Source organism: Camelus dromedarius, chromosome 1, assembly GCF_036321535.1.
Source record: "Camelus dromedarius isolate mCamDro1 chromosome 1, mCamDro1.pat, whole genome shotgun sequence".
Taxonomy (NCBI): domain Eukaryota; kingdom Metazoa; phylum Chordata; class Mammalia; order Artiodactyla; family Camelidae; genus Camelus; species Camelus dromedarius.
Window position 1 is genome coordinate 48,598,610 of NC_087436.1, and position 24,798 is coordinate 48,623,407.

The following is a 24,798-nucleotide window of genomic DNA, read 5'->3' on the forward strand; positions in this document are numbered from 1 at the left end:
CATTTAAGCAGTAGTCTACTAAATAATTTCTACTATCTAATGTTAAGCTAGGAAAAATACTGATGATAATGTAGTTTACATTTGTGGTGGTTGAAGTTTGGAAAAGTATATTAAACATTCTTCCATGTGGCGAACAGGCCCTTTTCTCTAAATTCTTCATACATTTGATGAAGTGGTGGATAAACATCAGTTTATTGAAATATTTCTTCAAGCAAAAGACAGAGTAGTCTTTACCAATGTAACATTCCAGTGAACCGCAAACATTTTTTATCTAGTTGTCTATATTAAATTGTTATGTCTCCTTTCCAAACTTGAATGCATGAAAGTCTGCTCTACTTTCTGATCTGTTTAAAATCATTTTAAATGTTTATCTGAATTTAAAAATAGTAATGATTTTATTGTCTTTCTATAACATCTCTACATGTTTTCCAATGCCAAATCTTAGTTCCTACAATGGTGAATATAGCCATGAGTTCTCATTCATAAAGCCTTTTTGTATTGTGTAAACATTTGACAAGAACTGTCTTCAGATAGATAAGATTCATAAAGTATTTAAGAGGAGTATATAATAATGCTGGTTGAAAACGAATCTCATATTTTTATTAACTTTTAAATTTTCAAAAATAGCTCATAATGAATTAATTAATGAATAAAACTTTAACACAGAAAAGCATTAAGAAAAAAGACAAATTCCACTCATTATAAACTACCACTTGTACAGTTTCTGTGCATCATTCATATATATATATATATAAATATATGTATATTATATATATATATATATATATATATATATACACACACACACACATACATCACCAAACTGATATCATAGGGAATTTATTGTCTTATAGGGTCTTTTTCCCCTTGATAATATATCCTGAGAATCTCAAGTAAGAAATTTTTTCAAAAATATAAATTTAATGGATAAATGGTATTTTTATATGAATTCATTGGTATTTATTCATCCCACCCCTTTTATCATGTGTTGACATAGTTTTTCATAATTTAAGAAAAACAATAATTCAATAAATATTTTCCCATACAACTTTGTACAGTCTGTGGTTATGTCCATGGAACAAATTTCTAAATATAAGTTTCTTTATTGAAAGGCATGCGTATTTGAAATTTTTTAATATATTTCCATTTTTTTCTCCAGAGAGTTTATGTTAATTTCACACATCTAAAACATATATAATTTAGAGTTTTTCCCTAATCCCTTCCTGTCAGAGTTCAACCAACAGCAAAAGATGGTACACTCAAATTAGGATAATTCAAGAATGTTTCATTTTCAGAGATAATAATTACAAAGATGATGGTGACATATTGGTGAAAGTACAAGAGATAATGCAGTAAATTATGGATATTAGTGACAGCCCTGTTACCACTCAAAGGCTAAAAGCGTGCAGGAGAAAGAGGGTATCAGAACATGAAAAAAGAGAAACAGGTAGAGAAATCCCTCTTGAGAGGAACAGTGCCCTTTGGTCAGTGGACATAGCTGGACCAAGGTGACTTTTCAAGTAGGGCACCAGGGGAGTAAAATCCTGACTTTACTCTCCCTGTTGTTTGTACCCACTGGAAAGCCAGAGGACCTAGGCTCCCTCTTGCAGTCCAGCTAGGTTGCCACACAAAGCAAAGAACAAGGTGGAAGCCAGAGAAGAGTCAATCTGGAAGGGCAAACAAAAGATATCCAGAACACTTACCTAGTTTTTGCATTTCTATGACTGTGCATATTTTTTTTATATTTCTGTGATTATTAGTGAGGCAAAAAAATTTTATTAACTAGTTGTATTTATTTTGTGAAGTATGTGTTTACATCTCCCGTCCTTTCTTTTCAACTAAGCAGATTTTATTTCTTATTGGTTTATCTTATTGATTAAAAGAGTTCTTTATATATTACGGGCATTTTAAATTTTTATTTTTCACATACACTGCTCTTCTTTAAAAGTTTAGCTTTTGCTACATGCTTATAAGTATTTCTAGTATTCAATACTTTTTCTCATTTTTTATGATTCCACTTTTTACACATTATTTTTAGTTCCACCTATAAATCATTTTGCTCTATAGTATAAGATGAAACATACTTTTATTTTATTGCAGTTAATAAATGCCAACATTATCCTACATAAAACACCCTTTCCCCAGTGAAATAACATGTAGTCCTATTCTTTTACCAGATACTTATGTATGTTTGAGTCTGTTTCTGTGCATCACATTATGTCATGTTAATCTTGTAGTGTATTCTGCTGCAGTATCGTATAGTGTTGATTGTATATAATTTTAATATATGACAATGTATTTTATTATTTTTCATTATTTTCTTGACATTCTCACCTATTTAGTCTGTCAAATGAACTTTAGAATTTATGTTTCAAAATCAAAAAAAGATCATTTTGGGGTTTTGATCAAGTTGTCAAATATTAATACATTGCTCTGAAGAAAAATAAAGATCTTGTAATATTGAATCTTTCTTTCCAGGTAGCATCTTGTGTCTCTCAGGTTTTTCAAATTCCCACCACAACTCTCATTTTCTTTAAATATGATTCTCTTATTTCTAAGTATTTTACTTTTATTTATTTATTATTTTCAGGGGTGGGTAATTAGGTTTATTTATTTATTGATGGTTAGAGGAGGTACTGGGGATTGAATACAGGACCTTGTGCATGCTAAGCATGTGCCCTACCACTTGAGCTATACCTGCTCCCTCTAAGTATTTTATTTTCAAGAAATATTTTGATTGTGTGATTGAAAGTTCTTGCTCCTGGTGTTTTCTGACTGGCTACTGTTACTATAGAGAAAAGCGAGTGATGCTGTTGTATGTATGTTGTAACTAAAACTTTACCAGATTCTTACCATTTTTATTGAATTTAACTCTGATTATTTTAGATTTTTATGCAGACTGTTATATCATCTAAAAATCATATATTTCTTTTTTCTGATATTTATGCCCCTTATTTAATTTTCTTATTGACTTCACAGCAACTTCCATAGCAGTAATAAATAGTGATGCTGATAGTTATAATATATTTCTGCACTTTTATTTTAATGTCTGCCTTTGTGGTTCATCATTAAGTATAATGTCAAATATTTGAGATAAAGAAGATCTATCTGAATGAACATCTTTCATCATTCTAATTAACTTTCCTTCTGATATGTGTTTACCATGAGTTTTCCTTTTTCTAAAATTAGGAATAAGTGTGAAATTTTATCACATTTGGCTTTATGTCACTTATAGTGATGTTTACATATTTTGTATCCTTTGACTAATTAAAGATGATGAATTATTTTAAAAATTGTCCCAATATTGAACCATTCTTCATTCCTGGAATATGCCCTATTTGGTCATAATATGCCATTCTTTTATTTAATTATTTTTCTTTTTTTTCTTTTTTTTTTTTTTTATTGCGTTATAGTCATTTTACAATGTTGTGTCAAATTCCAGTGTAGAGCACAATTTTTCAGTTATACATGAACATACATACATTCATTGTCACATTCTTTTTTGTTGTGAGCCACCACAAGATCCTGTATATATTTCCCTGTGCTACACAGCACAATCTTGTTTATCTATTCTACATTTTGAAATCCTAGTCTGTCCCTTCCCACCACCCCATCCCCCTGGCAACCACAAGTTTGTATTCTATGTCTATGAATCTGTTTCTGTTTTGTATTTATGTTTGTTTGGTTTTATTTTTTTTTTTTTAGATTCTGCATATGAGCGATCTCATATGGTATTTTTCTTTCTCTTTCTGGCTTACTTCACTTAGAATGACATTCTCCAGTAACATCCATGTTGCTGCAAATGGCATTATGTTGTTGGTTTTTATGGCTGAATAGTATTCCATTGTATAAATATACCACGTCTTCTTTATCCAGTCATCTGTTGATGGACATTTAGGCTGTTTCCATGTCTTGACTATTGTAAATAGTGCTGCTATGAACATTGGGGTGCAGGTGTCATTTTGAAGTAATATACTATTCTTTTAAATTGCTACTACATTCAGTTTTCTAGTTTTGAAATTTTAAAAAAATTTATAAGGACTATTGGGAGAGGTGTGATTAGTGCCATCTTTATCAGATATAAGTATTAGGTTAAGGTAGCTTCATAAAATAACCTTTCAATGTTTTCTTTGCCATCTAACAGTTATAGGGATTCCCTATTCTTTGAAAATGAGAGAGTTGTTTGGGGAGAAAATGTATTTGGCACCTTCCTTTATAGTACTTATTTCAAAACCTTAAAAATTTACCTGTATTTCCACAGTCTATTCAGCTTTTCTGTGACTTTTGCACACACACACACACACACACACACACACATCATTCATAATTCTCTTCATCTCTACTTAGGCCTGTGGATATATAGGTCTATTCAGATTTTGTACTCTTGGGACTATTTGGAATCAGTATTTTTTATTTTTTCAAGTATTTTTACATGCTTATTCTCTTTCTCATTTATAGATAATTAAAAAGATATAGATAAAGATAAAGAGATAGATAAAGAAAGATAAAGAGATATATAAAGAAAATAAAGAAAGAAAAAGACTATAAAACATATTTATATTTTTCTCATTTCTAATTATGCATACAGTTTATACATAGATTTTCCAGTTTCATTGATTTTCTCCAAACTATCAACTGTAGTATTTATTTTTCCTTCATTCATATATTTATTATCACTAAATTATTTTGCCTGCTTTCCTAAAGACAGTTTGTTTTTATTTCTTTACCTTCTTTATATTCATCTAACTTCTTTCAATTAATTAGAGTACATTTTGTAAGCTTATATGGTGGCAACTGTCATCTTCAATTTTTCAGTTGAGAAAAGGGAAGATGACTGTGAGAAATTACTGCAGCAGATATAGATTTCAGTGTTCTTGATTAACCATCACAATGCCCAGAGGCTAGAGAGAATCTGATGATTTGCCATCCCTGAAGAATCTGCCTAGTAATCCAGACATAAGAATAGAATATGCTCTGTAAAATTATTTAATCATATTTTTATTCACTCACTCATTCATTAACTATCTATTGAATTTCTTTTTGCCAAACCTTGTGCTTTCTTTTGGAGATACAAATATGAAAAGACATAGAACTTGTACTCAAGGATTTTGTAAGTGAAGTGGAGAAATAGATAATACATTATAAATATGGTAATTACTATGATAGAGGTATGTACAGGTTGTTTGGGGAACGTATACATACCCCACAGCACAGGGTTACTCAGGAAAAGTAATAGAAGATTTAGAAATACTATATTATTCATTTATATGCTGAGACCTGGGGAAAACAGGCGTAAAAGTCATTTTCCTTATCCTTAAGGAGCTTTCAGCCTAGTGGGAAGTAAATAATCCTATTACAATAAAGATGTGTACCAGACACCTATGGGGACACAGAGGAGAAACTAAATAATTCTGTGAGAAATTAAAAAGACACTTTCTTCACAGAGAAGGTAATGTTTGAGCTAATACTTGTAAGGTAAGCAGAGATTAATTAGATGGACAAATTGTGGCATTCTAAGCAGAGGAAACAACATGGACAAAGGCACAGTGGTATGAAAAGGCAAACAGTCTGCTACTGCTGACACATAAGGTACAAGGTGGTGAGGGGTGAGAAAAAAGGTGAAAGACAACAAACATTTATTGAACTCTTAACAGTGTGTCAGACACTATTCTAAGTAGTTTATATAAATTAACGTTTAATTCTTACCATTGCCCAGGAGGGTTCAGATAGCGACTGTTATCCACTTGATAGCTGAAGAAATTGGCCAGAAAGGATATATATTATACCAAAAGCCACATACTGATGAGTGGCTGGCCAAGATTTGAGTCCTGACAATCTGACTCCAAAGCCTATGGTCTCCTGCCTGCTATAGACAGGGATCAATTAATAAAGGGCTTTGTACACTATACCAAGGAATTTGGATTTCACTCTATCAATGTCTAGAAGCCATTGAGGTGTTTTAATTATAAAATTTACATGATCAGATTTTTATTTTTGACTCAAATGGCATTTGGAATATAGATTAAAAGAGATGAATTTAGATGAAGAGGGAAGCAGTGAGAAAAGGAAATAGGAAAAGAGGAAACAGCTTTTACAGTCCATGTAAGGGACAATGGAAGCGCTGAGATAGGGCAGTGAACCAGGGAACAGATTCAGGAATTATTTTGGTGAAACTTGGGGATGTGTTAGATGGGAATGAGGAATAAGGAAGAATGAAGAGTCTGTGCTGATTTTCAGATTTTTGTCCTGAGTAACTGCACTGTTAGTGCAAGAATCCATTACAGAAAATATGAGAATTCTAGATACTGTCTCTGTATTCTCAAAGTTAATATGCCTTTATATTTATTTAGGACCTTTTGCATATGAAACATAAGTGTATACATTTATACCCTTATTGTTGTTGGTTGCATATGCAGCATAAGGGTATACAAGCATACCCTCATTAAAAATCTACCATTTCACAAGTGTTAGCATACCAAATCCAACAGTACATTAAAAGGATTATACACCTTGATCAATGGGATTTATCCCAGGGATGCAAGGATTTTTCAATATTTGTAATCAGTAAATGTGATACACCACATTAACAAATTGAAGAATAAAAACCATATGATTATCTCAATAGTTGCAGAAAAACATTTGACAGAATTCAGCATCTATTTATGACAAAAAGAAAAAAACCTGTCCAGAAAGCAGGCATTGAGGGAAAATACTTCAACATAATAGAGACCATGTGTAACAAACCCGCAGCAAACATCATACTCAATAGTGAAAAACAAGAAGCAGTTTCTCTAATACCAGGAACAAGACAAGGATCTTACCACTTTTATTCAACATGGTATTGGAAGTCCTAGTCACAGCAGAGAAGAAAAAGAAATAAAAGGAATCCAAATTAGGAAGGAAGAAGTAAATTGGTCACTGTTTGCAGATGACATTGTAACTATACATAGAAAATCCTAAAGATGTTACCAGAAAAATACTAGAGCCCATCTTGAATTTGGTAAAGCAGGATACAAAATCAATATACAGAAATCCATTGCATTTCTATACATTAACAATGAACTATCAGGAAGAGATATTAAGGAAACAGTTTCATTTACCACTGTATCAAAAAAATAAAATACCTAGGAATAAACCTAAGGAGGTAAAAGACCTGTTCTCAGAAAACTATAAGACACTGCTGAAAGAAGTTGAAGATGGAAACAGATGAAAAGATATGCCATGTTCTTGGATTGGAAGAATTAATATTGTAAAAATGACCATACTACCCAAGGCAGTCTACAGATTTAACACAATCCCTATCAAAATGCCATTGGCATTTTTCACAAAACTAGAATGAATAATTTTTAAATTTGTATGGAAACACAGAAAATCCTGAATAGCCAAAACAATCCTGAGTAAGAAGAACAGAACTGGAGGAATTACACTCCCTGACTTCGAACTATATACTACAAAGCTACAGTAATCGAAACAGAATAGTACTGGCACAAAAACAGACACATAGATCAATGGAACAGGATGGAAAGGTCAGAAATAAACCCACACACTAATGATGGAGACAAAGGAGGCAAGAATATACAATAGAGAAAAGACAGTCTCTTCAGTAAGTGGTGCTGGGAAAACTGGACAGCTATATGTAAAAGAATGAATTTAGTACATTCTCTAACACCATATACAAAAAGATGAAGTCTGTCATTTCAGTCTACCATGACAGAGTCATTCTCCCAGTAGTTTAATGGACACAGCAAAATACTTGTCTTGTTACCAGGTTTAGATTTTTGCTTTTCTTGCTTAGCATTATCACTGATACATCCAGATAGCCCTTTCAGAGGCCTTCACTCTACTGAAAGATGATTTTTATCAGTAACACTGTGAATAAATTCTGATTCTAGGTTGGCAATAGAATATTATTTTTTTAAAAAGTCATTCTCACACCAGTTGGTTTCTAATATTTGGATGTTTAGGTTTCATATGGATTATATACAGGTTCTTGGGCAGAAACAATACATTAATAGACATATTCAGGGTTGTCCTATATTTATCCTAAATTCTTGTCCATTGTCCATAAACAAAATTTCGTGAATTTGAAACCATAGTTACACAAGAAAATGCCAGTGTAAATGATACTAAATAAGACAAAAATTGTGTAAAGGAAGTTTTATTTTTATGCCCCTAAGTGGAAATTGTAAATGAATAGTAAAACTTCATACAAAGCTGTCTAATAAAAGAAAAACTAGATTCTGTATTTTTGATAACAATTATTTTCTTCATAAAGCAAAGTTGTATAATTTGTCCTAAGTATAATTTACTAATCTCCTAGAGTTAATTCGCAGAGGAATGTGCATGCAACATATTAAAGTTCTTTGCTGATACACACTCAAAAAAGTTGAGAAACTTATGAATTTGTCAGTGATTCCTTTCTCCTGATCTTACCATTTCACTTGGCAATTGCTCTTTCCTTTGAAAAACTCACGTGATGCATTTGATTGGAACCAATGCTAAGGTCAAATCTTTCTTAAATCAATCAGTTCTTCAAAGAGAATACATTGGTCAAATTCTTTTCTTCATCAGTCAGGCACACCTTTCATTCAGAAGAAACCTCCTTTTGAAATGCCACAGCCATCACTAAATGACTGAAAGCAGAACTAGAGTAATCAAAAGTTCTTTGTCTTCATAAATGTACAACTTCATTTGAGGGCTGGGAAAAATACCTGTAGAGATTGCGGTCTAATGGAAAAGGAGATCGAAGCATTGAGTGTATGATTTGCTGGTTTTAAAGCTCTTTGATCTTTCTGGAGCACTTTTAATTTCAGAATGTTTAAGTAGCTTTAATTCCTAATATTAAAAAATTTAAATTCCTAATGCCTATTTTTTATTAAGAGCAACAAACCCATATAGCTTAGCAATTTCCATTTCTATTTAAAAGCTAATGAAGTGAGAGAACAAGTGCCTTAAATAATTTATGACCTAGTCAGGGAAATCCAAGGGATGAGACCTGATACTCAAATTCCAATTGAAAACTTTTTTTTTTCCCCAAAACAATTCTGTCTGATAAGTGATTCATAGGCTTTATTCTCTCCTGCCTAGAAAGCCTAAATTGAAAATTGGAAATGTGGAATCCTACAATGGAATTGAGAAAAGAGAAAAAATGAGCAAATGAGATAATAATTAGACTCCGTTTTGAAAACTTATTAAGCATATAAATTAAATGTTTCTTTTGAATATCATATTTTCAAACAAGTAAATTTTGAAAATTCTTAAATTCTCAAATTATGTTAAGTAAGTTTTCAAGAGTATTTACTAGCGTTCCACAAATTTATGTTGAATTAAGTTGTATTGCGTTGCCTTTTATGGGGGTTGGAGGGAAGGAATCCTTCTCCCTACTAAATAACATGGAGGATAATTGTAAATTGCCCTTAGTGTGAATCTGTCTTATGCCATGTAACAAACACATACTGGTTTGATAGTCTTGAGTCTGATTTTTACCTCCTTTACAATTAAAATACATTGTGAATTTGCTTTAATATCTAAAAAAGCATTATGTTGCTTTCATTAATCTCTGAGAATCTAATTTCCACTCAACCATTCACATATAACATAAATCATGTTATAAAAGTCCAATATATATTGGAACCAACTCCTTTAATTTGCATGTATACTGAGTTACAAAATAATTTCTCGTATTACCAGAGCTATAATTAATGCAGTTCACAACAATAGTAATTATACTTCAAGAAAGATGAAATGTGCTTAAAGGAGCTGGTTTTAAAGATTAACAGTGCTCTCATAAGGAAAAATTTGCCTCATCTCTTTCTATCACATTTGAGCCAGAAGCTTATAGTGAAGCAAAATAATAATGCTTTCCTATATGTGTGACTAATAAAACAGCAAACCTCAGTAATGGGGAATACAGCTACAAAGTAGACTGCTAAAATAGTCTCCTGTTCTCCCATATGCTATAGTGATTCATATCAAAAACCTGAAGTTATTGTATACTGGCTGTAGTTTGTCTGTATCTAATATTCTCAATATTTGTGTTGTTTGTGCATTTTTTTTTAGTCAAGAGAATCCATTCCATTAAATGACCTAAAGTCAGAAGTATCACCCCGGATTTCAGCAGAGGACCTGATTGACTTGTGTGAGCTTACAGTGACAGGCCACTTCAAAACACCCACCAAGAAGACAAAGTCCAGTAAACCAAAGCTCCTGGTAGTTGACATCCGGAATAGTGAAGAGTATCCTTTACACATGTGGTTTTAAAGGGTGGTACTGCTTTATTCATATTGCTTCCTTTCCTCTTAAAGGGCGTGTGGTAAAAACTGAACATATCTGGGATTCCTCTGAATTCGGATAGCTAAGTAACTCTCAAACTGGATGCTAGAATAGACTTGCATAATGTTTCATAAGATAATATTACATACCAAAGACCTTAAAATGTTTTCCAAACACCACCAGAATAGTGAGCTATTTTCTTGGTTTTTGTGTTTCTCTGATGTATATTTCTGTTCTTGGGGAAACTTGAATCCTTCCTGCTATAGGTTAAATTTTGGCAAAGATGAAAAGTAAGTATTTACCTGGTCTACCTCATAGCCTAAAGGAAAGTTTGCCAGATCTCAACACTGAACTTTTATTTATTATAATTATCAAAATATTGGCTTATAGAGAGCATGTTAAAGTATTTTTCACTGACATTTTACTATTAAGTGTACCACAACTTCTGGTGTTTTTTCCTGGCGTTAAAGTATGAAAAGTTACAAAATAGCGATAGTTCAGCCTTTCCCCCTATATTTTCATCATCTGTTAGATTCTTGTAAAGCAGACCTTGATTCTCTATACTCTAGAATCTAAATAAATGGTTTTCAAATTTTTTTGAACAAGGTAACTCCCTTTTAAAATAAAATCTTTCTAGAAACTCAACATATAAAATATAAATGAATTTTTTCACAATTAATTTTTTCATAAGTTAATATTTATAGCATTTACTAACTATAAATGAGGGTTATAAGTGGATGAGGGAAGCAGACTGGTGGTTTCTTATATGCTAAAATTGGCATGTAAATTTTCATGTGCATATTTTCAATCATAATTTTTGAAATGAAATTTTAAAATGAAATTAAAACCATACATTTACAGAGCTCCTCAAGTAATCCCTAGAATCTGAGATTACTGAAAACAGTTTGGGAGCCTACTATTTTAAATGATACATCCCCATCTTTTTGTGAAAAGTTTCTAATTTCCCTAAACTGTGAGACCCCTGAGTTTGAAGAGAGTATAAATGTTCATGGTCCTGGTGTTAGGGCTTCAGGGATACCAGAAATTCCTTAGCAGAGTAGGTGAGTGGACCCGCAAAAGAAGCATTCAATTCCAGTTGATTGGTCAGGGACCCCTGATACAGAAGTTCTTATCTATTCCTTTAAGGGTTTAAAATACTTTTAATTTTTCAGCTTTTTATGTTGCTTTTGGTTGAGCCTTTATTTGTAGTCTCTCAGAAAACCATCCAAAAAGCATAACATTATGTTACTCTATTTTAATGTGATGGACTATTACTAAATTAATTAAAACAATTTATGTACATACCACTCTGCTGATAATTCCTTTCAAATTATTTAATTAACTATTTGAAATTTAAAAATACACACAGTATGGAAGTGACATTCAATCTAAGTTTTCCAAAACTTATAGTCAGACTTCTTTTTTTTTTGCTTTTATTTTCTGCAGGATAAATAAAAACAACAGCAGAAAGCAAAGCAACTCACTTGACCATTGTTCTTTAGTGAGTATGGATGAGTAGCCCAATGTAGGAGTGCCTCTATGTCATCCTGCAATACTTGGTTCAAAGTTGGAACTAGGCAGAGACCTGACTTGGTTGTTTTACTAATTATAAGCTAAATGAAGAGAATCAGTATTTCTGTGTCGCCTTATAGTGGGGGTGGATCCAAGGGCATGAAGAACGGAAAATAAAGTCACCCACCTTTTATGACCTTCCCAGAGGACCCAACTTGTGAAATTTTCTAAATTTCCTTTTGAAAGTCTGCTTTAAAACCAAGATTTCTTAAATTTGTACCGTTTAACCTCACAACATTCCTTTTTCCGTCCAGCATCCTCTTATGTTACCACATATCTTCCTCTCTCCCACAACTAAATAACAAGTATTGGCACCTGTATGTCAATCATAGTACATTGAGAGAAATCACAAACTAAATGACTTACAAGAGTCATTGGTTATCATTAGGTCTTTTCTAGTATCAAGAACACAGTGAAGAATGGAGACTGTGGGTTCTAAAATCTCCTTTGATCAAGGTGTCTAAACTACCTACCTGTGGCCTTCCAAGACTGGAAAATTCATGGACCGTTTGTAATCTCTTATTATGGATACCCATTTGATTACATTTTGAGGAAATAAGGGACATTTCTTTCTAACTCTATTAATCTTAAATACTATTTTCAAAGAATTAAAGGCAAAATAAAAGCATATGCATAGTAATGAGGAGATTCATAAATTGAGTGCTTAAAATTAATATGTTAGAATGTGATGCTTGGTTTTTTAGATGTCATTAGTATTAATACCAACCAATAAATATTACTCTCTTTAGTGCTGTGGATAAATTTTTTAGAAGATGGTATAAAATATAGTTCTTATTCACTAGGTGCTTCAGTATGAAGAATATAAATCATTAAAATATTTTATGTGGAAAATAAACAATAAAAACAATATGCATTAAATACCAAATGAGTGATACAAACAAAAACCACACCAAAAGGAAGCAATCTCGGGGTAAGAGAAGCAAGGTAGAGATAGGACTAATATCCTTTAAATTTTTGTAGTCCCAGCACCAGGTTTGGCATCTAGATAGTATCCAGAAAATATTTATTTAGGAAAAAAGCAGATGGCAGACACAATGTCCCACACTCTCCCACCTATACCCTTCAAAGTTATAAGGAGACAGTAATATATAAGTCCTTTTGCACTCTGTAAGTGATCCAGTGATTTCTGAGGCCTTTCTTCCTTTAAATCCAGAAGCAAGACTATACTCAAAAGAAGTCAGCACATTCAGAATTTAGACTTAGAGGCATTCATCTCACATCCACTTATTCAACAAATATTTACTGGCTGTCTATTGTATGTGCTAGTCAGTAATTAGTGTATTAGATTTTGAGAGAGATAAATATATCTACCATATGATCTTAAACAGCAGGAAGTGCTATACCTAAAAATAAAGCAAGGAAAAAAATAGAGTGGTAGAGTTTGACAAAGTATGCAAGAAAAGCCTCTGAGAAAAGGTGGTATTTCAGCAGAGCTGAATGATGTAAAGAGGCAGGCTTTAAATGACATGGGGAGAAATATTCTAGGCAGGAGTAAGAGTGAGGGCAAAGACCCTGATATGTGAACATGCTTGGCCATTTTGGACCAACAAGGAGACCAGTACAGTAAGAGATAAAGTCAGAGGAGGTAAAGTCAGTGAAGCCAAGAAAAAGGTATGGGACAGTCAGAGATCTATAGTGTGACTGTAGAGTTACTAATATGCCCTTAATTACTTGGATACCTATATTCACTAATTCCTAAAAGTCCACTATTAGATGTTGGTTTAAGATTTTTCACTGTCCTGTTAAAGATGCACACGTACCTGTTGGCAATATTATGCCTTACCTGTTATTTTAAAACAAGAGGCACTTAGAATGAATAGATTTAAGTGAATTGATTTCTAATAATAGCTATCATTAAGCTCTGACAGTGTGCCAAGCATGGTGCTAGCCCTAAGATATAGAAATCATCTCTATCAATATCTGTATTTTACTGGTGAAAAAACTGAGGCTTAAAAAGGCTAAGTATCTTGCCCAAGGCCATATAACTGGCAGTTGGTAGAGCCGACCTCATGTTCCTAAGCTTTATGCTCCAAGCTTTATGCTGGTGGCTGATGGTCTTTTCATAGAGCTGTTAAGCAAGCAGAGAGAAGACTGAGACAGATGAGTTAGTATAAATTAATGACTGCATGAGACATGTGTTGATTCCAAACTATGTGTTCAGACACTGTGCACATTCCTTCAAATCTTACATACAAACTCACTTTCAGCTCCTCTGTATATTACTAACTAAATAAATCTAATAATTGCCTTTATACAGACACAGCCGCAGATTCAAGGAAAAATGAACTATTTAAATTTTTGGAAAGCAAAGTTGGAATGCTTTGAGAGAGGAAGCATTTTAGAAAGGTTCTTTCCTACAGTGATGACTTAATTTATAAGATTTAATCCATTCAAAATATTTTTATAAAATTTTCCTAAAACTATTACTAGGATGTTGATATTTTAAAACTTAACAAGTTAAACCTACTTGAAATCCTCATAATATTTTTGAAGAAATCATTTTTGTAGACTAACTCTTAAATTTTGATCAAGGTGAATATTTGCAATTAAACCCTGGGACTCATGTGACTTTTCCTTTCTGTTTAATAAATGAATAAATATTTAATGCTAATATATTTTTAAAATAATTTTATTTCTCCTATGCAAACAAATTGTAGTCCTATACAGTAGAGGGGGAAAAAAGGAAACTCTGTAACACCTTCTTCTTCCTTAAAGAAAGTAAGTTATTTTTGAAGTGTTGTTTATAATATTTTTCAAATTGTCTATTTTCTCCCTATATCATTTTTAGCCTCTATTTTGCTTTTATGGGTCATTTAAATCAGGAAATTTTGGCTAATACATTTCCTACATCTTCACATAGGTGAAAAATGTGTTTTTTTGCTTTCAGAACAGTACTCAACAGAAATCCTGTGCTCTTTTAGGATTTAGAAGGCATGAGATTATTTCTGTGTTGAATTTTGAGCCATCAAATATTTTAAAGGAATTTTTAAATCTTTTTGTAAAGTGAAGAATCTTTCTGGAATATGAATGTTTACCTATGTAATTTACCTACGTGGTGTACCTATATTATTCTTATAACTGATTTTTTTCTATCTGCTTGATTAAAGTATGATGCATCTCCTTGTAGTATTGTTATATAGAGTGACTTGTGAATACAGGAAAGTCTTCTTATCTTAGAAACCTACAAGATAATGCACATCATCCTTACCTGTTAATACTGTTCAAATAATCCAACTCTTTTGACACAAAAACTTTAAGGTTCTTCCTGAACTATTTGTACATTGGGCTACCAGTTTTTGTTTAGTGTGAAAGTTTATTTTTGTTATAAAAACACATTTAAATACTTTTTGACGATATCTGCCAAATGGAATGTTGAGATAAGTGGTATGTTTTGGTTTAGGGGAATAGCTTATTGCAAGACAGAGTAAGGTCACTAGTTGCCAAAGAAAAATCACATTTACTAGAATATATCATAGAGTGCAATCAGGGTAGTAAACAGCGCTATTCAAACACCTGACCAGGTGACTGCTATAATAAGTGGATGCTTTTGTAGCTACTATTATTATTATTCCATAGAAGAGATTTCATTGTAAATACTGCTGATTTCTTTAATCATGTGTTGGATCCTTTAATTCCTTCAAATATATCTTCAAAAATCCTAATAGCAAAAATGTCTTGTAAATACTGAAAAGTTAAATATGTGTATATGATTGGGGCTAGTTACCACATAAATACTTGGGCTTCTATTGCCTTAATAATCTCTAAACTGTGTACTTTGAAGCTGAAGCTTTTTACGTTCACAGTTTGTGAATAGCTTAGTGACTGTACTGTACACTCACCATAGAACTTCTTTAAGTTTGGGTGTTGTTTACCCCATACCTGTGTTTATGCTGACAAGCAGTGACTTTTCTAAATGCAAAAGGCAAATGCAGAGAATCCAAATTTTTGTCTAGAATATGAGAAAAGCAGTGAAGTAACAGTCATAATCCTAAAATATATATTGTTGCATGTTTATCTCTGACACTTCCTTAACATTGAAGGCTTATGCATACTTGTGTTCCACTACAGTACAATGAAATAAAACTTAAGTCCTTAGAGCATGTAGAAAGTGCATATTCAGTGTATTCTCTATCATTTTGCTCTCCTTGCCACATTTTGCCCAAGACTAATCAGAGTCGACTCTGAGAACCAGAAACACTATACATCATATATGTCAGAACTCGTCTTTCTGTCCAATTAACACAAAATATACAGGAATCTGTTCTTTGCTCATTTTTCAAATACCTCACATTTTATTATGATTATGAAGGGCTCAGAAGGTGAAAAAAGTATTCAACTACTGACCTTTATAATATAATCTGACAGCATCTCAAATGTTTAGAAATTGCCTCAAGAAGTTCTACTTCATCATATGTTTGTGTCACCTAAGAATTTCTAATGTAGGCAATGAAATGTAGATAATTGCCAAGGAAAGAGGATCCTTAAATAACCCAAATTGTCTTCATTGTCAAACTTAATTAAAAAGAGAATGTTCATTGTAAATATATTAATATGTAACTAAACCAGTCTCATTCTCTTCTGCTATTTGCCAGTAACTCAGTCAAGGATAGCTATTTAGAGGTTTGACCACCTTGTCTACCAGCATTGGTGCTTACCCAGTCTTATTTGCACTAGAAGTTTTATGATAAGAACGTTCTTGGATGAGTGCTTTTATGGGTTTTCCAGGAATCTAATTGGCTCAGTCTATGTCAGGTATCCACCTTCACCCTCCCTCTTCCTGCTACCCTGATTATGGCAGGATCACCTGGTACAAACATGACAGCCTAGGCTCATCCTTTCATCAGGGGGAGTAGCCGAGGTCCTTTTAAACGAGAAAGTTTGTTTGAAAACATGTCTGCTACAGCATTTGACTACGATAAAATTGTATTGGTTTTCCTACTGTAAGAGCACTGTAAAGAAAAAATATTCACATTTGATACAGGCTGTTTGATAAACACAGAATCAGTTGCTCTCTCTGGCAACTGATTCTGACTGGCGGATGTAGATACATTTGCTGCAAATAGTTGTTAAATTCATAATTTGTGGTATCAAACATTTTTTATTTTAAGTCATATCCTTATTGAAAAGTGCTATTTTCAGAGTAATTATATGCTGAGGACAAAGTCATTACTGTTCAGAAAAACTGCAGTTTTGAATATCGAATAATTGTAAAGGTTTGAAAAACTAGCGCTAATGAAATCCAAGGGTGATCTGCCCATGATCATAAATTCTCTGTTCACTTAAGAAGATTCTAACTAAACAATGTACACTGGGATAATAATATTTATTTTACGTCTCTTTTCATTTTTCGGAACTTTTTATATGTCTTTCCCTCATTATTAATGCCAAATGCTTTTATTTAAAGAAAAAATGATGAAACAAAAGCTGACTAGAAATGTATGTGTTCAACCTCCACCATCATTCCTGAGAGTAGGAATCTTAAAATTCTCCTCTCTCCATTAATAAGAAAAAAACCAGACAGAAACAGAAAGAGAAAAGTAGTATTCTAAAGAGGAACCTACAGACTGGGGCAATTGAGAAACTGTCATGTCAATAACTAAGTATGATTTCCCCCTTCTATAGCAATAACTGATGAGTTTTGGGGGAGAATATTAATTGGTTGTGGCATAACCTTTTAAAATTCTATGGATTTTCCATTTTTTAAAGAACATATATGAAGTGGAAGCTTGGGGGGAACTCTTCCTTTGAACACTGAAACATCTTTTCGTCGCCATCATCAGTGATTATTAAGGAGGAGAGGAGATATTGCCTAGACCTCTTACAAACTAATCTTCTCAATCACTCCCGTTCTAGCTTTTCTCCACATTGTTGTCAAAGTGCAAATGTGATCTGTTACTTCTCTGCTTAAAGTACTTTCTGATTGTCACTGCTCTAGGATAGAGACCAGTATTATCAACATGGTCTACAAGGCCCTGTGTAATCTGGGTTCTGCATCCCTTTCCAGGCTCGTCTCACCTCATGCTCTCTTTACTGTCTCTGTTTCACTGGTACTGGCTTTCTTCTTTTATCCTTAATGGCCACATGCCTTCCCAATATAAGCCTAACATTTCTGCCTAAAATGTTTATCCCTTCCACCACCCTACACCACTTCCATTTCATCCCATTGCCTAATTAATTTTTATTATTCAAATTTTAACTTGGCTACTACTTATTTCCTCAGTGAAAACCTTCCCTGCCCTCCCCAAATTGATATATCCTATCCAAGCATTACATACATCTCTTTCAGAGCAGTTTTCACAGTTGTTATTTTATGCTTACTTGAAGGGTTATTTGATTAATAATAATATTTAAGAATATCTTTCTCTACAGACTCAGGAAGAATCATCTTTTTAATTGCACTTTTTAAAATTGTACTTTTTAATTACTTTTAGAGGTATGTATTTCTTCAGATCTTTTGATATTTCTAAATATTTTAAGCTGATACATGCTTTTAATTCCAAAACTCCAAGTAGCAGTGAAATCAGCAAAACCCTTCTAAAGTGCAAATATAATAAAACATCACCCCCTTTACAGAACATAAATTGGAAAGAGTGGAAATAGCTAAGTTTCCTTGAGAAATAGCCAAATAGCCATCAGAAATGTTTCCGACCAGTGCTGATGACCTCTAACAATTCTAAATTGAGTCCCATTTAACAATTGCTTGCCCAAAATAGATAACTTTTTGCAGTATCAGGTTAGATCTGAGAACACCCACTTGGCTATATTAGTTTCAGAGCTTTAAAATAATCATAATAGTAGTAATGAACTGAAAGCCATAAATAGTGTGCAACCCATGCGATTGCCATTGATTTGATGTATCCTGATCACTTTCACAGTCCTTCATTTAATCAGGAAAGTCTTCTTTACATCTTTGGCTAGTATTCGTCCTTTCTCTTTTTTCATTCTACTTTCACGTTTAATTTTTTTTCTCACAGAGGTGCCTTACTTTCTTTAGATAAAATACTCACATTAGCATGGAAGATGTTTAGAACTATTGAAAGTTCAGGGAAAAAGAAGTAAAACTGATGAATAACTGAAGCAGTAATTAGTAAATGTTTATTGTGCACCCACAAAAAGACAGTTTGCAGACCAGGAGCACTCAAACCAAAACCTGAGATGAGGCTCAGAGGTATATTGTTATAAAGCAGCTTGACTAGTTTCAGTGATTGGTTACAATATTAGAATTTTCTTAAATGAAGGGGAATTAGTTAATGATTATCTCTATCAATTTGGGGGAACAATTTAAGTTTCACTTATGATTTTCAGAGGCATAAACAAGAAGTGGCCCAGGTCAAGTTGGCCCCACTTGTCTAGCAAAATAAGCTAAATTAAGCTCTGCTTGTGTGACTAAACTGGTTTTGTCTGCTCATAGAATTTTCAAGTCTCGTCTCCATTTGTGTTCGATTTTATCGGTACTATCTTCTGAGAATCAATTACCTCTGTGAGTTTCTTTCATGCATTCAAGTCTGCACACAAATAAATGTTTTCCTTTAACTTTTGTTCTCAGTTTTATTCGGGGTCACATTTCAGGCAGCATCAACATTCCATTCAGCACTGCGTTCACTGCAGAAGGAGAGTTTACCCAAGGCCCTTATACTGCCATGCTCCAGAGCTTCAAAGGGAAGGTCATTGTCATCGTGGGACATGTGGCGAAGCACACAGCAGAGGTAAGTATACTCAGAAATATCATGTGCATCATGATGAGTTGTTTGCCTGCCTACTACAACAGATTGTCTAAAAGTATATTTCTTCAGGAGTCGCTCACAAATCAAGTGAGCTTTGAAGATCTGTCTCTATTGTTACATAAGAGAGATTGTCCAGCCTTTCCCAATTCAAGCTTTTTGTTCCCTCAGCGTGCAGCATAGGGATCAATACTAAGCTTGGAAAACTCCAAATGATAGCCTGAGATGTTTTGGTTTGGTTTTGGATTTTTTTTTTAACTGCTTTCTGAAATTGCAAAGAAGTAGCTTCAGTTCCTTCCATTGGAGAAAAGCACTGGGGCTTGATTGGAGTCTCTGAAATTTGGTCATGATGGAATTTGTTGGATTCGGGAGTTTTGTTTACCATAGGCTCAAAGCTTTTTGATAACAGAGAATTCAGGAAGGATATCAACTTTCAGATATGAGAAGGATATGAAACAATAAAATGGCTTCATTCTTCTGACCGTTCTAAAAAAACTTTGAAAAATGAAACAAAGAGGAGCTTTTGGAAGTCAAAAATATCACCTTTATTTTTCATATATGCAAGTTAGAGAGTATGGAGTATGAGAGCCAAGTGGATTTGCTTACAAATCCCCCAGTCAAACTTATCAAAATGTGCACTTTGAATATGTCCAAGTTATTGCATGCAAGTATAGCTTATATAGGTGGATAGATATATGTCTAGATATCAGGAAGTGTTGAACCAAAACAGGCCCTTTTTCTAAAAGGAAGGAAGAATCTGATCCTGGAAAAGCAACAGAAATAGTTTGCTCTTTGCGAGTGGCTTATTCCCAAGAGGAAGAAGGGCAGAACTGAGCCTTCCCAAATTTACCAGTTAAATAAATTACTACACTTCCCAGGTCAGAGTGAAGAGAGGGACAAAAAGAAAGGATAGGAATATGCTTAGAAAAATTTCCTCCTCAAGGAAATAAGCAGTGGAGATGAACTATCCCCCTGTAATATGTGCATTCTTTTTTGTCTGTATAACCCGAGTAATCCAGAAAGGAGATCACTGGAAATGTAGTCAAATGAAAACTTTAAGACTTTTGTTCATAGACTGTTTTAAGCATCCAATTATCCTTGTCTAAGAAGTACAGGGCTAATGGTGGTAGCATTGGCTTTATATTTTTTTAACAGAGAAATGCCAATCAAAACTACAATATGGCATCACCTCACACAGGTCAGAATGGCCATCATTAAAAAATCCACAAACGATAAATGCTGGAGAGGGTGTGGAGAAAAGAGAACCTTCCTACACTGCTGGTGGGAGTGTAGTTCAGTGCAGCCATTATGGAAAACAGTATGGAGACTCCTCAAAGGACTAAAAATAGATTAACTGTATTGTGGATTTTTTAATGATGGCCTTTCTGACTGGTGTGAGGTGATACCTCATTGTAGTTTTGATTGGCATTTCTCTGATAATTAGTAATATTGAGTGTTTTTTCATGTGCCTATTGGCCATTTGTATGCCTTCATTGGAGAATTGCTTGTTTAGGTTTTCTGTCCATTTTTGGATTGGATTTCTTTTTTGTTATTAAGTTGAATGAGCTGTTTGTATATTCTGGAAATTAAGCCCTTGTCAGTTGCATCATTTGCAAATATTTTCTCCCATTCCGTAAGTTGTCATTTTGTTTTGCTCATGGTTTCCTTTGCTGTGCAAAAGTTTATAAGCTTAATTAGGTCCCATTTGTTTATTTTTGCTTTTATTTCTATTGCCTAGGTAGACTGCCCTAGGAAAACATTGCTAAGATTTATATCAGAAAATGTTTTACCTATGTTTTCTTCTAGGAGGTTTAGAGTGTCTTGTCTTATATTTAAGTCTGTAAGCCACTTTAAGTTTATTTTTGTGTCTGGTGTGAGGGAGTGTTCTAATTTCATTGATTTACATGCTACTATCCAGTTTTCCCAGTGCCATTTGCTGAAGAGACTGTCTTTTCTCCATTGTATATTCTTGCCTCCTTTGTTGAAGATTAATTGACTGTAAGTCTGTGGATTTATTTCTGGGCTCTCTGTTCCATTCCCTTGATCCATATGTCTGTTTTTATGACAATACCACACTGTTTTTATTACTGTGGCTCTGTAGTATTGTCTGAAGTCTGGGAGGGTTATTCCTCGAGCTTCCTTCTCTTTCTTCAGTAAATGCTTTGGCGATTCTGGGTGTTTTATGGTTCCTTATAAATTTTAGGATTGTTTGTTCTAGTTCTGTGAAAAATGTCCTGGGTAATTTGATAGGGATCACATTAAATCTGTAGATTGCTTTGGGTAGTATGGCCATTTTAACAATACTAATTCTTCCAACCCAAAAGCGTGGGATATCTCTCTATTTCTTAAAGTGGCCTTAAATTTTCTTAATCAGTGTTTTGTACTTCTCAGCATATAAGTCTTTCACCTCCTTGGTCAAGTTTATTCCTAAATATTTTAGTGTTTTGAATGCAATTTTAGAAAGATTGTATCTTTCCTTTTCTGATATTTTGTTGTTAGCATAAAGAAATGCAGCTGATTTCTGTATGCTAATCTTGTATGCTGCTACCTTGCTGAATTCTTGTATCAGCTCTAGTAGTTTCTGTGTGGAGCCTTTAGGGTTTTCTATATATATAGTATCATGTCATCTGCATACAGTGACAGTTTTACCTCTTCCCTTCCAATTTGGATCTCTTTTATTTCTTTTTCTTGTCTGATTGCTATGGCTAGGATTTCCAAAGCATTAGCTTTTGACACAAAATGAAGGTCATCCTTGATGATGAAGCTTAATAGACCAAACTAAAGAAGTATCTCAGTGGATATTAGTTATAAGTCATAAATCACTCACCCTTCTTTTGTATAATTGTATCTAGTGTCTCACAAGAAATCATCTAAATATACTTATTTCAGGGAAGGTCAATATAGTAAATGACTAATGTGCAATTTTAAGTAAATTAGAACATTTTAGAACTAAAGCCATGATATCTGAATAATTTTGATGTTAAGTTTATTATTATAAATATTGTTGGTTTACTACTAGCACAATACTGCTGCTGCTATATTAATCTGTATTGCCATATCTTTCCAAAGAAAAATATCCATTTTCAATTGCAGTGTATATCAATACATTCAACCCAGAAATACTATTAAAAATTAGATATTTCTGGGTTCAAAGTAACATACAGCATTAGGAAGAAATCTTTACAATGATAATAATCCCAGTTACTGACTGGTCTTTGTGTGGTAGGCTCTGTAATGATAATTACCTTATATATGTTATCTGTTTTTATTCTTCATAACAATTCTATGAAGGAGGCATTATTTACATATTTTATATATGAGAAAAATTTAGAGTTTATCTAATTTGCCTGTATCAGAGCCAGGATTGAAACATGAGTCTTTTTGACTCTAGGCCATACCCTTTAATAGGCTTATTCTGATTTTTCATAGATCACAGTAGTTCCTCCCATTATATGAAACCAGCAAAATAAATTTTTATGCTCTAAGTGCTAATAAGCTTATTAAGGCTCTGTTTTCACAAAGCATTCACTATTTGAAAGATGGTATCTAGTAAGTGGCCCGTATATGATTTAATCTTCTTAAATATGTCAAATGTTCCCAAATATCCCACTCATATTAATCTCCAGATATATGTTTATTCTAATTTTACCATAGAAGCCAAAACATATATATAAATAAATAGATAACTCATTTCTTTCATTAAATAATCAATTATAAAGAATTTGTCAATTATATGCAAGATGCTGTGTGAAATGCCAGTCTATCACAGTGCAAATACATTTAAAAGTTCAACATATGAAGGAAATCTAGAAGTAAAACTATTCAGATGAAGTAATAATAATATATGATAACAATGGTAATAGCCATCGCAATCTGAGTAAATTACCCGATGTCTTGCTTAGCAGAAACCAGATTCTATCATGAGCAATTCCTTCTTCAAACTTTCCATGACTATTTATTCCTTTAGACAACAATGACTGTATGTATATACAACAAATTATATACTCAGCTATTAATGCTTCAAGCCAACCTTAGAAAGTAATTTTTGAGAAACAGTTTTAAATATTGGCATAGCGATGTGTCGATTGAAAAAAAAATGCATAATCTAAAAGTTGAGAATTATGTTTTTTTCAGTGGACTTACTGAGGACATAAGCCAGGATATAGCCTCTTGGATACCTCTGAGAGACTCTTCCAAAGGGGTAAGGGAGGAACCAGGATATATAGAAGCTTTTGCTGAGAAAATAAAAACATCTACTTGAACATCAGAAGATTACTGCTAATCACAAGAACAGACATCTCAATGATTTTATTGTTTTTCTATGTATGGGATGATGCAAGAGGCTGGGCTTATTGAAATTATTCCTTTGATATGCATCTTAACTATCTAGGGCCAGTATCCTGTTTTTCTCCATCCTGAATTCCCCTCAGCGTGCACTGCCCCTCAGGGGGCTGCTGCAGTGGCTTATGGTTATATGGCTGCAACATCCTTTGTTTACTGAAATGGCAGGTGATATTCTTTGTCCACAGATGTACCTTTAGTAATTTTCATAACATGAGGCTTAAGAGAACTTTAGATATTTATTTACTTATACTGTTCTATCATCTTTTTGTCTGCTATACAGATCTGTAGAATGTAGTATATTATTTTGATTGATTTTCATATGTTTAACTACCCTTGCATTCCTAGCATAAATTCCACTTAGTCCTGATGTATAATCCTTTCAGTAGGCTCCTGAATTCAGTTTGCTAGTATTTTGTTGAGGATTTTTACATCAGTATTTATCAGGGATATTTGTCTGTAATTTTCTTTCTTTCAGTGTGTTTGTCTGACTTTGGTAAAAGAATAGTGCTAGTCTCATAGCATGAGTTAGGAAGTGTTCTCTCTTCTTCAGTTTGTTGGAAAGGTTTGAGAAAGATTGGTTTTAATTCTAGCCAGAGAAATTAGGCAAGAAAAAGAAATAAGAGGTATCAAAATTGAACATGCGTTAACTTTCTGGGGCTGCCATTAAAAAGTAACACAAACTGGGTGGCTTAAAACAACATAGTTCTGGAGGCTAGACGTCTGGAATCAAGGTGTCAGCCATGCTCCCTCTGAGACTATGGGTGGTATCTTTCTTTGCCTTTTCCAGCTTTTGGGGTGGCCAGCAATCCTTCCCACCCACAAAATGGTAGAAAATATTTGTAAATTACATATCTAATGAGGATTACTA

The 24,798-nt window shown here is 33.3% G+C and overlaps 1 protein-coding gene across 6 annotated transcripts in view; it reads left to right on the top strand.

Annotated features, from left to right (window-relative positions):
* TBCK (TBC1 domain containing kinase) overlaps positions 1-24,798 on the top strand; it is a 172,704-nt gene that overhangs the window by 129,216 nt on the left and 18,690 nt on the right. For all 6 annotated transcript variants that reach the window (XM_031468145.2, XM_031468142.2, XM_064484369.1 and 3 more), the window contains exons 24-25: positions 10,060-10,235; positions 19,412-19,571. In XM_031468145.2, the coding sequence (XP_031324005.2) occupies positions 10,060-10,235; positions 19,412-19,571 (336 nt within the window). The remainder of the gene's footprint in view (positions 1-10,059; positions 10,236-19,411; positions 19,572-24,798) is intronic.